Source organism: Dasypus novemcinctus, chromosome 17 (assembly GCF_030445035.2).
Source record: "Dasypus novemcinctus isolate mDasNov1 chromosome 17, mDasNov1.1.hap2, whole genome shotgun sequence".
In the NCBI taxonomy this organism is placed as follows: Eukaryota; Metazoa; Chordata; class Mammalia; order Cingulata; family Dasypodidae; genus Dasypus; species Dasypus novemcinctus.
In genome coordinates, this window is record NC_080689.1 from 36,795,501 (window position 1) to 36,810,875 (window position 15,375).

Below are 15,375 nucleotides of genomic sequence, written 5' to 3' on the forward strand. Positions count from 1 at the left end.
TGGACACAACCATTGTAAGGTCCACAGGATGGAGGAATAGAGTATGGATTAGAGTGGATTTACTGATATTCTATTCATGAACTATTGTGATTAGTAATTGAAGAAAATGTGGCATTGGTGTGGAGAAAGTGGCCATGGTGGCTGTTGGGGGTAGGGAGTGGGAGAAAGAGATGTGATGTGGGGGCGTTTTCAGGACTTGGAGTTGTCCTGGGTGGTGCTGCAGGGACAGTTACCAGACATTGTATGTCCTCCCATGGCCCACTGGGTGGACTGTGGGAGAGTGTGGGCTATGATGTGGACCATTGACCATGAGGTGCAGCGGTGCTCAGAGATGTATTCACCAAATGCAATGAATGTCTCATGATGATTGAGGAGGTTGTTGTTATGGGCGGAGGAGTGGGGTGAGCGGGGTAGAGGGTATATGGGGACCTCATATTTTTTGAATGTAACATTAAAAAATAAAGACAAAACAATATAGAGGGGGAAAAAAAAGAGAACATAACTTTGAGAGCTTCCATATATTTTCTGCTTTTACACTGTGGTCTGTCTGTGGGTTATCCAAGGCAAATAAATTTTGTTATGAAAATTTTCAAATATACACGTAAACAAAGAAAAGAGAACAGTAAGTCCCCATGTAACCCAGGTTCTGGAATTGATCAAGATTTTTATTACTCTTGCTTCATATATCCTCTCCCTCGCCCCCCTTTTTTATTTGTTTTTCTTTTTTTATATATTTTAACTCAGACATCATATCACTTTACCCTAAATACTTTAGTATGCATTTCTAAAAACTGTGAGCATTGTCCTACATAGTGACAATACATTAGCAAATCTAAAAATTAATAATTACTTTAAGTTTTCTAAATCATCTACATTTAAATTTCTTTGAACATAAAACTGTCTTTTTGCAGTTCTTGTTTGTTTGTTTTAATAAGGGTCCACCATACATTGCAGTTGATTGTTATGTTTCTTAAATCGTGTCTATGTCTTTCTTACAATTGAGTTAGCGTTATATACGAAAAATGCACAGGTATTAAGGACAGTTCCATGAGTTTTGGCAAATGCATAACCTGGTAACTCACACCTTTCTCAAGATAAAGAACATCTCCATCACTTCAGAAAGTTTCCTCCTGTGCCCACAGTCAACACTTCCTTCCTCAACCACTACTCTGATTTCTTTCACTACAGATGTTTTACATATTCTAGAATGTCACAAATGGAAACATACAGCGTGTACTCTTTTGTTAATAGCTTCTTTTGCTTGGCATAATGTGTTTGCACCCATGTTGTGTTCCTTTTTATTGCTGAGCTGAATTCCACTGCATGCATATACCACAATTTACTTATGCATTCTCCTGTTGCTGGGCATATGGATTATTTCCAATTTGGGTTATTACAAATAAGATTGCTATGAATATTTTTGTATGAATCTTTTTGTGGACATATACTTCCATTTCTCCTGGGTAAATACCCAAGAGTAGAAATTCCAGTCATACGCTACATGAATATTTCACTTTATAAGAAAATTTTAAATCTCTTCATCCAAAGCATTCCCTGTTCCCCCACTTTTTCAATTGTCCAACAGTTCGCCATTCTTCATGTGTCCATTTGCTTCCTTGGGGTGTCATTTAACTTGTTCCTCTAAACTCAGGGTTTCCTATAAATCACAAGTGTGTTCTGAAATCTGGATTGATTCAGGTTAAACATTTTGGCAAGAATTCTTCAGAAGTGCTACTATGCAGTTTATCCTAGAGTTCATTGGAAAGCATGTTAAGTGGCACAGGTGACCCCATAATGACTAAGTGGATTCAAGAAGGTGGTGGAGGGGCGACAATATGGCTCAAGCAGGTGAGTGCCTGCTTCCCACATGGGTGTCCCAGGTTCAGTTCCCCGTGCCTCCCAAAAACAAACAACAAGCAAATGAATGAAAAAATCAACTCAGGACCGATGCGGCTCAGTGGTTGAGTGCTGGCTTTCCACATACGAGGTCCCGGGTTCAATCCCTTGCCCTGGGAAACCCCTCTCCAAAAATAAAGAGGTGGTGACCTGGTACTCCCACAATGAACTGACCCTCAATCCCTTGTCTAATGGTTTCAGGTGATCTTTGCCTTGAATCAGTTATTTCATTGGGGATTGCAAAATGGTGATCTTCTAATTCTATCACCCCTCCACTTTATTAACTGGAATTCTACTGTAAAGAAGTACTTTCCTTTATCAGCATTCCCTCATTGTTATATAGAATAGGCAGGAAAAACACCTGGTTGTCTCTAATTGCTAATACAAATATTTCATTTGGTTTATCAGTTGCCAGAGAATTTTTGAAAAGCTAAGACAGGAAAAACTCTGACAATAAAGGATAGGATTATTCAAAATGCAAATACGAGAACTGCTTCTTCAGCTTGCTTTAAGGAGAAGATATTTAATGTAGAAGAACACTGATATATCAATGGATTTGGACAGATCAACGGCTAAGTAGTAAAAACTGTAATGATATAACTACTAACATATATGGAATATGTTCTAATTTAAATTAATTCATTAATAATAATTAAAGTTGAATCATGGCTGTGCTTAACAACCAGCTTACACAATTCCTGAGAATTTAACAGCTTGCCCTTGTGTGCCAGTACATGCCTGCTCCAGCTCATCACTGCATATATCCCTTTCAAATTACCCAATAGGTGGCTAGCGACTTGGAATAGCGTGGCTGGGATGACACATTGAGCCAGGGATGACCAATGGCCTTAGGACACAGTACAAGAGAGGAGCTGGGCATAGCATTATGAGTTATTTCCTTACCTCAGGGATGGGGATGATTTAATTTCCTATTGCTGCTGTGTGGCAAAAAGACTTTAAATTGTATTTGAACTTTGTATGACCTGTTCCTTATTGTAGATGTTGCAGTTGTTCCCTATTATTGTAGATGATGTTGCAGTTCTGATAGCAAACAGCAGCTAGTTTCCTGTGGATACTTAGGGCAGCCCACCTGTGCCCTTTCCAGCAGCTCTAATGGTACCTCTTTCATGAAAGAATGAGTCCAGCAACTACCAAAGTGTATAACACACCCTCTGGCCCTCCTGCCCCTAGTCTAGGACTCATTTACCTTCCGGCTTTTTAAAGCTAAATAGCAAAGGGTTTCCTGTATGTAGGCACTTACCCCAACTAGGGAAAATATAGCCAGTGGTAGAGGCGAAGAACCTGGGTTCTCATTTTGCTTCTACCAACGTCTGCCATATAATCTTGGACAAACTAAATCTGGGCTCTGTACCCTTTCCATCAGTTTTCCCTTGTCCTGCTGTGACTGAGAGAGGCAAAGCTTTGGGGCACTGCCAAAGGAAGGAGTTGCAAAACTTTAAAGCACAGAATTACTATTTTTAGTCAAGCTCCTCAAAGTTGCAAGTCATCAGATTCTGTTCAGAACTCACTGATGACAAAACCTGAACTTTGGTGTTGGCTTCTTTAGTGAAAAATCACGTGGAGAAATGCTTCTTTTTTTATTTTTATTTTCCATTTTATTGTAGAATGCTGGATTAATCCCATTGTATTAAAAATAAAAATGACAAGGGCGGTATGTCATACTAAAAGGCCCACCAGTTGCCTTCCTTAATCCTTTCCCTATGTCCACCTCTTAATCATTCCTTGTTGTCCATTATCCAGTAAACAAGTGTGGTGACCAGCTGTGGGGATTGTGAAACCAGCCAGAGAGGATTTCTGCTTATTATCTTAGGGTCCGCTTGGTGGAGTTAGCCGATCTTCCAATATCTCTGCAGTTGCCGAATAGAGTGGAGTGCATTATTTAAAGGTTATGGATAGGGAAGTGGATATGGCTCAAACAATTAGGCTCCCAACTACCATATGGGAGACCCTGGGTTCAATCACTGGGCCTCCTGGTGAAGCAAGCTGGCTGTGCTGCGGAGAGCTGGCACAGCAAGATGACCTAAAAAAGGGAGATGCAGAGGAAAGACAGCGAGAGATGCAGCAGACCAGGGAGTTGAGGTGGCTTAAGCAATTGAGTGGTTTCTCTCCCACGTTGGAGGTCCCAGGATTGATTGCTGATGCCTCCTAAAGAGAATACAAGCAGACACAGAAGAACATGCAGCAAATGGACACAGAGAGAAGATAGCAAGCATAGGCAGTGGGGGGGGTGGGGGGTGGGGGGGGGCGGGGGATACTGAGGGGGGATAAATAAAATAAAATAAATCTTAAAAAATAAAGGTTATGGATAGATATTTGAAGCTTGAAAGAAGTTCTTGATTTTCAGATGTATACAAAGATGGGACACACATTCCATGGCTAATACAGCAAACATGTGGCTCTACTGTGCCATGGAATAACATTCATTCAGAGGCTGACAATATCATTTACATAGCCTGATGGCACAAGTGGTCCTTGTCTGTCTGGCCAAGGGAAATTCTGCATTGTTCTTGAGCTATATAAGTACTACACATCAGTACCCGCTTTAGGTCAGTAAAATCCAATTTTTGACCCCCATTATGTGAATATTTAGAGATGTGAGAAGTTAAATATGCAATGTGTTCAAATACGAGTTGCTCACTATGAGATTTGATAAGCTATTTAGGGAATGGGATTGCATTAAACTTAGTTCTCAAATCAGAAGCTAGTTTTTTATCTTAACTACCTTGGTTAGCTTAAAGATCTGAGACTAAGAAAAATTGTGGGTTCCCAGGGTCAACTCAATAACTCTCTTCATCTTTGCCTCAGTCATTCTCTAAAATAGTACACCAGGTATGTATCCCATGACTATATACAGCCGCCCTTTCACATACACCACTCTGTGGCTGAAAAGGATCCAATCTTTGTGGTAGGGAATATACTGGATACAGAGGGGAAGTAGCCTTTCAGACAGGACCTGGTTGGTTCCTGCCTCAGTCTCCCTTTCTTCCCCAGCATCCAGCTTCATCTTGCACGGTCTCCTGTGCAGCAGCTGGCAGGTTCTGTTCACCCTCATTTTCCCTCCACTGTGCCCCAAGGAGTCCCTAAGTCCTGTTTTATCCCAGATCTGTTATTGTTCAGATTGGAGTATGAACACCACAAACAAAACTTCTTATTTATGCTGGGTAAGTGCAGTTGATTCATGCTGTTTAGATGTGCAGAGAAAAAGATCCTTTCCTTTCTCTATCAGTTTTCCTCATAAATCTCCTTCCTCTGGTAAGTGGAAAGCTTAACTTATCCATTAATAATGCTCTGGTCCCTCCTGGTGAAAAAGGGTTTCTTTTTGTTTACAGGAGTCTCCATCCTTTCAGAAAATGCTCATTTGTTTTGAAATTTGTCTCTTCCTTCTCACCTCCCAAGATGGCTCTAGGTGTGTGGGCAGTGCACTGAGTCCCTGCGAACAGGGCAGGGCACTGTGGATCAGCTTCAAGCAGGTCCTGGTACTGCTTTCTGGTCCTCACTGGTGTCTGTGGTGGTTGTGTCCCTTGCTTACCCAGATGGCACGTGCCACAGAAGTAGTCATTTGGTGGACAAGTAGTCGAGTCTATTGGCTGGGTCAGGGTCAAGGGGTCTCCCTGCTGATCCACTTGTCCTAGGTGTCTCAGATCTCATGTCAGAGCTGATTGATCCAGGGATGGACACCTGATCTAAGCTGGGCCAGGTCAGAGACTTCCCTGAGAATTCTCTGGCTGGAACTAAGCAACCTAATTCTTCTCTGGAGGCAAAGGTGTTAGATGGGAGGCTCAGGACCTGTGCACCTCTATGCTTGCTACCCAAAAGAAGTAGTAGAAGTAGAAGTAAACCTGCAGGAAGAGGCAAAGACAGAGAGCATTAGAGTTACAAAAGCATTCCCATCCCTGTCCTAAATTGTGCCTAGGACCCTGCAGTTCCTCTTTTCTTCCTATTGTTCCATGAGATATCCACACATCTTTGCAGGAAATTCTCCCTTTGGGTTGAAGCTAGTTCGAGTTCAGTTTCTGACACGTTCAACTGAAAACAGTCATGCTTTTACATGCTTTAGTGATCTTCAGAGCACTTGCATATTTGCAGTAATTCCAAGCGACCTTCACTTTACTCCATTCCCCACGAGTATATAGTTATTTACAGTTTGGGAACTATTGCTAGCAAGTATACGAGACAAGTGGGTTTTTAAAATGTTGTAATTGTGAAGTATAACATCCATACAAAAAAATATATGAAATGAAAATACACCTCACAAGGAATTACCACAAAGTGAACATCTATGTAGCCGTCTCACAGGTAAGAAATAGAACATTGTCAGAAGTCCATCCCATGTCCGCTTCCAATTACTTCCATTCCCTCCTCCCAAAAGGAATCACTCCCCTGATTTTTATGGTTTTCTCTACCTTACCTTTCTTTCCTTACCTTAACTTTCTTACATGCTTCCTTACAAGCATGTATCCCTGAGCCCTACAATTCAGTTCTGCCTTTGTTTCAACTTTAAATAATGGAAATTGCACAATATAATTATTTTTTTAATCTGACTTCATTGCTCTGGATTATTTTTAAGATTCATCTGGTTGGCTATAGCTGAAGTTCATTTGTTATCATTGCTGTTTAATATCCTATGTATGCAATCATTTATCTCTCTATTCCCTTGACAGACATTTGTTTTTTTGGCTATTATGAACAATGCTATGAATATTCTTGGTGAACAGGTGCACATATTTTTGTTGGATACAATCAGAGTAGAATTCCTAGATCATGGAGTATGCATCTTGTCAGGGAGGAAGATAATACCAAACTCTTTTCTTAAATGATTATCAACCAGCACCTTATGAGAGTTTTTCTTGTTCCAAAGGCTCACTAACACTTGTCTTTTTTTTTTACCCAGTCATGTGGTATCTCACTGTGGTTTTAATATAATTTCTTCCTGATTACTAATGAAACTGAGCACCTTTTTCCATGTTTATTGGCCATTTGTGTATTTTCTTTTTGTGAAGTGCTTGTTAAAGTCTCTTTCCCCATTTGTCTGTTTGGTGGCCTGTCTTTTTCTTGATCAATTTGTAAGAGCTCTTTGTCTATTTGTATGAGACCTCTGTTGGTTATTTATGTTGCAACTATCCTTTTCCATTCTGAGTTCTGTCTTTTTACTCATTTAATGGGGTCTTTTGAGAAACAGATTCTTATTTTAATGTACTCAGATGTATCAATTGGAATTTCTAAATAATGCATTTGAGAACAGAAAATAAAGTTCTCAATTCAGTAAAGTTGGTGCTTACACAGGCTCTCTGGCCAAAGTTACACATTCTTTCTTTGGAGTGTTATTTCTGGGGTGGCAATTTTTGTTTTTTAAGTAATTGGCAATTCCATCATGATACAAATCACAGAAATGCACTTACAATATTTAAATCTGCTGCTTGGTGGTGGTGCCATGGAAAACTAACAATATTTAAAAATTATTGTTCTAAAAGTTTGCTGGACAGTAGGGCTTGGCTAATAGCAAATTGAAAAATATAAAGAACAATTTTTAAATATTGTAATCCTTTTACACATCACAATCCTGGAAATGCGTAAAAGTTTTCAGCTTTTAACCATAAGAAGCCCAGGCTTACATATAGTTACAGGAAACCAGGTTAGTACAAATAGTTGTTTAATCATGGAAAATTTCGAGGCTAAAGTGCCAATATAACTAACATCCCTGTACTTATTACCTAGAATTAAAAAACATTAACATCCTATCATATCTACTTTTAAAAAATTAAAGAAAGTTCATTCCCCTCCCTCCTTTTCTGCCTAGAAGTAACCACTATTCAGAATGTGATGTGTATCCTTCCAGTTCTCATTTCTGTATTTTTCGTTTATGTTCATTTGTCCATCGACAATATAAAATGTTACTTTGCATTTTTAAATGTATCTTTTCATACCATGTTATGCTGCGATTTGCTTTTTTCATTCAGCATGGTGTTTGCCATCTCCTCATGTAGTTAAAACTATTGTAATGTATAGGAAACATACACCTGAATTTATTTATCCACTTCTCTATCAATGAATATTTCCATGCTGTAATGAATGCAATGCTTAGAACATCTAATAAATATATAATAGATCCTCAAAAATGTTTAATGACCGAGGGGAGGCAGGCTTTTCATTCGTGCAAAAAGGTTTAAGATATCTCAAGCGGACTATTTTTTTTACGTCAACTCCCCAGTTATTTGCTGTTAATGGCACTCTATACTGCACGCGTGGTAGGAGTTATTCTCTGAAATTCCCGTTAGATCTTTTCTCCAATCCACCGAACAAAGCTCTGACGTGGAGGGCGTCTTGGGGCAGGGGTGTTTGTGGGTGTACGAGTAGCAAGAGAACGCACACAAGCAAATCTAAATTTCAAAATACTATTAAGATGACTGGTATGGAGAAGGGGAGGGTGGCGGCAGCAAGGTTTATAAAATGGGAGATCGGAGAGTTTACAGTGCGAGGCATGTCCGGTGCTACCACAGCGGTGTAACGAGATAGTGGAATACAGAGGTCTTTTTCTCCACCCTCTTTCTGAAAAAGAGAACGCCACACGCCAGGCAGTTGCCATGGGAACGAACGTGGGGACACGATCAGAACTCTTGACGCGCTTAGAATGTTTCTTCTTCCGGTTCTCCGCTCTTCGCAACCAGCGCGCCGCTCCTTCGTCCTCCGCCCATTCTGTGGGCTCTCATCTGTAGCTTTCCTCCTCTCTCTGTACCACATCGCCATCTTGGACCATGAGCCAAGATGGCGGCCCCGGCCCCTGAGCAGAGTGAAGGCGCGCCTGCGAGGTTGCGCGCGCTCGTGCTCGGGCACAGGGGGCGGGGCGGTGACGTCAAGGCGTCGCCCCGCCCCCTGTGCTCGCTCCGTCCCTGGTCCTGCTCCTCCTTCCTCCCACCCCGCGAACCCGGAAGTGGAGGAGGAGGCGCGGCAGTAGGAGTCGGTGGCAGAGCGGGCGGGCGCTGGCGGAGCCGTACCCGGGAGCTTGTCTGGGGTTGGGGGCGGGGGGCGGGGCTGAGCAGCTTGGGCAGCCTGGCCCGGACTGGGCGGGGGAGGCCATGGCCTCGGCAGAGTTGCAGGGGAAGTACCAGAAGCTGGCTCAGGAGTACTCGAAGGTACCCATCTTGGGCGGTGTGTAGTGCGGGGTCCCTGGCCCTGCGGCTTCAGGTTGCCTTAGCAGCGACTTCGCCGGACTGAGGGGGACAGCGGACGGGGCAAGCGAGCACTCCCCTACTCGCCCCTCCGCCTCTGTCCACCATTACAGTGTCTCCACCTGCACCTCCCAGGGGATGGGACGGGCGGTGTCCGGGTTCCTGTGCTTTCTGCGGGATGGAGCCGGAGTTTGATTTTCCTTCCCACTATACTAGCAGTCTTGGGACTGGGATGTCAGAAATCCTGGCTTCGACCTCTTGGGCTGGTGGGGAGGGGAAGGGAAAGGTGAGGACCATCCCTTCCCTCGCTGCTTACTTAGCCCAGTGTTGGGGAAAATCAACCTTTATTCCACCCCACAGGGATGATATGAGGATAAAGAGATTTACATGCCCCCCGAATCAGTTCGGTTGGGGAAGTTGAGTCATCCATGTAAACTGCTTCACCAGGAATGGATGGCTACGAATGTATGGAGTGCTTTGGCAAGATGTTGTCTGGAATGATTTTGAAACCTTGAGGGTTATGGCTGTGTTCTTTTCTCCTTTTCCCTCTGTCTCCTGCATTGAGGTAGAGCATACAGCAGGAACTCAGTACATGTTGAATTAAGCAAAAATAGGAACCCTTTTGTCGTGCTTATGGTCTCAGCCTTTTAAAGAATGGAACCCTTTACGTGGAAAAGGGCGGTGCTACTTCTCGATACGGGGTTTCTGCCTTAAGAATAGTCTAATGAGTTCATTAAAGCAGAATGTTACATCTTTGCAAGTCAATTCAACAGCCATTAAGACTTAGAGTTTTCTATCTTTGCATTCACGGAGGCAATGGTAATTCTTAGTCCCCTTTTTGCAGTTTGGAGAAACTGAGACTTTTTTTCTTCTTATGATTTCATTCGACAAATAGCAAGGTGAAATGAAACATTCTTTGAAGAAAAAAAAGAGAGCTTGTACCTAAGCACACACACAATTCTTTTCTCCATCAAATGGGAGCCTCTTGAGATACACTTATTCCAAGAGTGCTAACCTTTAGCAACACTTTTCTGCAATTCTACTTAAATTGTCCCAAGACCCTGTGGTACAGGGTCGGTGCTCGGTGGTGGCAAGCTTTCGTCCTTGGAAAGAGGGTTTTCCTGTCTAAAAGGGCCAGAAGTTTGGAACAAATCCATAAAAAGAAGGGAATGAGGGAACAATAACACTGGCTCTTCTGTTTTTGTTTGAAATGGAATTGAGTATAAAGTAAGGGGACTGATTTTCTTTTCCAGTGAGTAAACAAGCTCAGAAGGCAACTTTAAAAGGCAAAAGAGGAGTTCTAAAAATGTTTGAGCCATGACTACATTGCTGAAATAATTGTGTAGCCTCCCAAAGTAGTAAAAACTTGGAAAGATTTTTTTTTTATTATTTTGGATACATAAGCACATTTGTTCAACAGACATTTATTACGTGCCTTTGGAACCTTCTGAAGGGTCTGTTGAGTGAGGCAGGTTTCAGCACAAGGACTGCACTGCTAACAGAATATTTGGACATGGCATGTAATTATAATGCAGTATGGCAAGTCTTGGTTCAGTGGGAGCACAGAGGAAATGGTCAGGTAAGGGTAGATATTACTCAAATTGGGACAGAGAGAAGAGGGGGAGAAGGGTGGTAGCATTCCAGGCAAAGGGATCAGCCTGTGTTTGCTGACATGAATATTCGTTTAAGTTATGTGGCAGGAAATGGTGAGGTGAGGTTGAAGAGTAATTTGGATGCAATCATGAAGGGTTGAAGATGTCAAATAAAAAGTTTGACTTTTATCTTTTGAGTCATGGGGAGAAATCACAAGTTTTTAAGCCAGGGAATGACATTATTTTTAGGAAGGACACTGGTGGTGGAGGGTGGATTGAAATAAGGAAAGAGTGGGGAAAAGAAAACCACACAGTAGGCTGTTGGGATAGTTTAGGGGAGAGTAGTGTAGCATCAAGTTAAGTTCCTGACTGTTGAGATGGAAAGGAAGGGCTAGATTCAGGAATTGTGGTTAAAGAATACTTTGTTACTTTTTAGTCTTCTTTTTTGAGTGCCTGCTTTGTGCATAGTACTACATTTACATAGGCTGTAAAGATGTATAAGGCACTCATTCTTGTGTCATATTCATTCTGCAGAACGTTGAGAGTAATTGGCTGTGGTGAGGGAGTACTTGGAGCTGACCCTGAAGGTCTGGGGTGTGGCCACTAGTTGCACTGACAGAATGAGGGAGCAGCAGGAAGGAGCCAGACTGGAGCAGGAGTGCATTAGATGGGAGGGAAAGCTAATCAAGGTTTCCTCATAGAATTTCAGGGTTGAAAGGCATGTTACAATATCTTGTTCACATGTCAGTTTGAGGTGATGGAGTAATTGCTGGTAATTTCCACTGGAGATAGACTGGCTAAAGTTGAGACAAACTAGAACTTTTGGAATATTTCCCACAAAGATGGTAGTTGAACTTTAGTCAGGGCAGAACACTTTGGTTATAAACTTTGGGGAATACCTGTGGGAAAATAGTGACAGATGGAAGAGGAGGAGATGCTTAGGAGACTGTAAGATCATCTGCCAGACCTGGGAGTGGTGCCCCTTTTGGGCCAGACTAATTTGTGATTCTTTTAATCGTAATATGATGGGAATTTCAAAGCACAAGAGAACCGAGACTGCCCAAAAGATTACATGTGCTTTTTCTTCCCTGTCGATTCTGATGCTCAGCACTTTCTAACTAAGATTCATGCTACCTCCAGCTCTCTGCCTACTGAATAACCATTCCAGCAAAGGAGAGGATGTTCTACCTTTTTATTAGCTTCTCTGGGGCAGAATTTGTGGGCCGATGCTGAAATCCAGTTACAGCTTTCTTTTTGCCTTATTTAGGGTACAAAGAGACAAGATTTCCCGTAAATCTGTAGAGGGCCTATAAATCAAGAAGCAGTAAACATGGTCCTGAAACAAAGGACATTTGTAGAATCTTTTCATTCTTTCTTAATGGAGATCTCAGCCTGTGTTCTTTGTTCAGGAACCGTGATCATAATCTTTTCTCTTGGGAAGGAAAAAGAGTTGAAGGAACTCCCATAAAAGGAACTAGGTCTGAGAGCCTAGTTAGATAATAAGTGAGCCAGGAAGACTAAGGTAGATAAGAATTTCTGAGGCAGGCAGGCTGCTGAAAGCTTAAAGTGTATGGAAAGAATGGAGACTAAGACCCCATTGGCTTGGGCAATTAGGTCATTAGAGGCTTTAAGAATTTCTGCTCAGTAGAGTTGGGGGAGTGGGAGAGACTCATTTTCAGAGTTTTATGGAGGTTTATCGAGTTAATAGGTAATAGGTCAAGCTTCCTTTTTGAAATGTGAGGAAAAGCTAATCAGGAGTTCCTCAGACTCTACAATTGCAGACCATTTCTTCCATGGCTTGTGCTGCTCTTGATGCCCTAATTTAGCTCATAGAGAAGAGAGGCTAAAAGTTCTGGTTCATTTCATTTTAGCCTGCTTTCTTTGCAGGGGCTTCTGAATTCTTGTCTGGCACCATGGTATGTTTGTAAGCAAGTTTGTAGTTGTAATATCTTCCCAGTGTTTCTATTACTCTGGGCCAGTGGTTCTCAAAATGTGGTGCCTTGGACCTGGAACATCATCTGGGACCAGGTTTGAAATGCAGATTCTTGGGCTCCACCACAGACCTACTGAATCTGAAACTTTGGGGTCGGGACCTGGCAATTTGTGTAGTAACCTCTCCAGTGATTTTTTTTTTTTTAAGTTTTATTTATTTCTTCCCCTTCCCCCGCCCCCCTCCCCCCCAGTTGTCTGTTCTCTGTGTCCATTCACTGCACATTCTTCTGTGTCCGCTCTATTCTTGTCAGCGGCACGGGAATCTGTCTCTTTTTGTTGCGTCATCTTGCTGCGTCAGCTCTCTGTGTGTGCAGCGACACTCCTGGCCAGGCTAAACTTTTTTTTGCGCCGAGCGACTCTCCTTACGGGGTACACTCCTTGCGCATGGGGCTCCCCTATATGGGGGACACCCTGCGTGGCAGGGCACTCCTTGTGCATATCAGCATTGCGCGTGGGCCAGCTCCATACGGGTCAAGGAGGCCCTGGGTTTAAACTGTGGACTTCCCATGTGGTAGGCAGACACCCTATCCCTTGAGCCAAGTCTGCTTGCCTCCAGTGATTCTGATGCATGTTCAAGTTTGAGAATCGTTGCTCAAAGCAGGTATCAGCTTCAGTAGAGTAGTTGTTGATCAAAGGAAATCTTTTTAAAGTTCTTTTTGAGGCAGTGAAAACCATGGGAAGCCACGCATCCATTAATTCTCTAATGGTTTACAGTTGATGCTTCTCCTAGTTACTAAGGAGAACTTTGCCTTTAGGAACTTTTTAGACTTACTCTCTTAGTACAAAGCTACTCAAATTGGGAAGAGTCAGTTTTAATTCATTGTGTTTGCTTTCCAGATAGCAGGGATTTGGGGAGCCTGATTAAACACCCCCTCCCTGAAGAGAAATAGACTCAGGAACTGGAAAGGATTATTAAAATTGAGTATCAGTTTTTGTTGTTGTTTTTTCTTTTCCCTTACCTAATGGATAGGGTTCACCAGTAAAGTGAAATTGGAAAACAGCTTTAGGTCCAGTGCTATCCAAAGCTATCAAGGAAATGTTCTAAATCTGTGCTGTCCAGTAGGTCCACATAGTCATAAGTGGTTAGTGAGCACTGGAAATGTGTCTTGTGCAAGTGAAGTATGGAATTTTAAATTCCAAATTTTATTTTAAACTTATATTTAATTTTAAATCATTTAAATAGCATTAGTGGCTACTGTTTGCCATATTAGGTAGTGCTAACTCTGACCCTACATCAGTGTATCACAAACTTAAATGTCTATATCAGGGGTTCTTAATCATTTTTTGCCAATCAGTGAAAACCATGGACCCCTTACCAAGTCCACCCTCTTCTGTGTATTATTTAATAAATACATCACACCCGCAACAACACATCCCCACAAGAAGAATGTTTTCTTGAATTTCATTTCAAGCTCACGGACCCCTTTTTAAGAACCTCTAGTCTATATGACTCCCCCAAAGATCTTGTTAAACAAATTCTAGTTGAGTAGGTCTGGATGGGGACTGAGATTCTGCGCCCAGGTGATGCTACTACAGATGACTGCAGACCATTTTTGAATAGCAAGGCCACAGAAAGGCAGGGGGTGCCCTACTCTTCTTCTCTTTAATTCAGCTGAAGTGCTGGGGGTCGGGGGGGGGGGGGGTGTTGTCCCAGTGAGTTTCTCTGCACTGTAGTAGGAGCAGAAGAGTGTTCCTTTTGAGGGTAGGTCTGAGAGGAGAAACTTTCCTACCTCAGTGACAAAGTAACCCTAGTTGACCTGCAGATACTTTGTACCCCTTCCTGAGGGGAAGAACAGATAAATAGGCAGAGAGAGACTAAGTGGTCTTCCCAGCACTTTAGAATATTGAAAATGTTAGGACTGGAAGGGGTTTTAGGGGCCATCCAGGCCAGGGATACTGAAGCTGGGGTTTGCAGATGACTTCAATAGCTCTGGACACTTCTCCATTCACCCCACTCCCCCCATCCCCCCCATACCATATGCAGAATTTTGTGGTTATATGCTTAAGTATGTTTTATAGAGAAAGAACCCATAACTTACTAGATCCCAAAGGGTCTCCAGGACCAGACAAGATTAAAACCTTGGTTCTAGGCTAATCCTTTATTTAACAAATGTGTTAACTGAGGCCTAGAAAGGTTAAGTGACTTGTCCTAAATTACATAGTCAGTTGGTGACAGAACTCAAGTCAGCATGTATACTTTCTGATCTTTCTCATCTAACTGGTTTATAATATTTGGGGATTCAGCCATATACTGTTCTTGTTAAAAACTCTTATGAATTATATAGAATTCCCTAAAGACACCTTTTAGTTATGACCCTTTAGCTCTTGAAGAGCTTTACTATGAGAGTATTTCAAATTAGAGCATCACAGAGAGAACAAAGGTCTACAAATTATGAGTGATGGGAGGTTAGCTCAGGTGTTCCTATACTGTTAAATTATTTTAATTGGATTTTTTTTCTTAACTAGTTAAGCATTTTGTTTCCTAGAGCAATAAGATCAGAATAGGCTTTGTTTACCAATGGATGAAGCTTATTGTAAAGTAAGAAGGTCTTCAAACCCCAGCCGGGAGAGGAAAGAATATAAGAACTTTCCAGATTTCAACACGTTTGTCCCTCCACCCATTTAATGATTGAGTGGATTATGTTTTATTAACAATGTCCCTTGAAACCTTTAAACTATTGCTGAGGGAATTAAAAAACCATATGAAT

The 15,375-nt window shown here is 42.0% G+C and overlaps 1 protein-coding gene across 2 annotated transcripts in view; it reads left to right on the plus strand.

The window, feature by feature from the left end:
• Positions 1–8,749: 8,749 nt before the first annotated feature.
• The window catches only part of PPP1R21 (protein phosphatase 1 regulatory subunit 21), a 95,591-nt gene continuing 88,965 nt past the window's right edge, over positions 8,750–15,375 (plus strand). Inside the window, exon 1 of one of the 2 annotated variants that reach the window (XM_004458770.4) lies at positions 8,750–9,047. In XM_004458770.4, the coding sequence (XP_004458827.2) occupies positions 8,991–9,047 (57 nt within the window). In that variant the 5' untranslated portion in view covers positions 8,750–8,990. Of the gene's footprint in view, positions 9,048–10,556; positions 10,663–15,375 lie in introns of those variants that run through there. The other variant, XM_004458769.5, reaches the window with a different exon arrangement.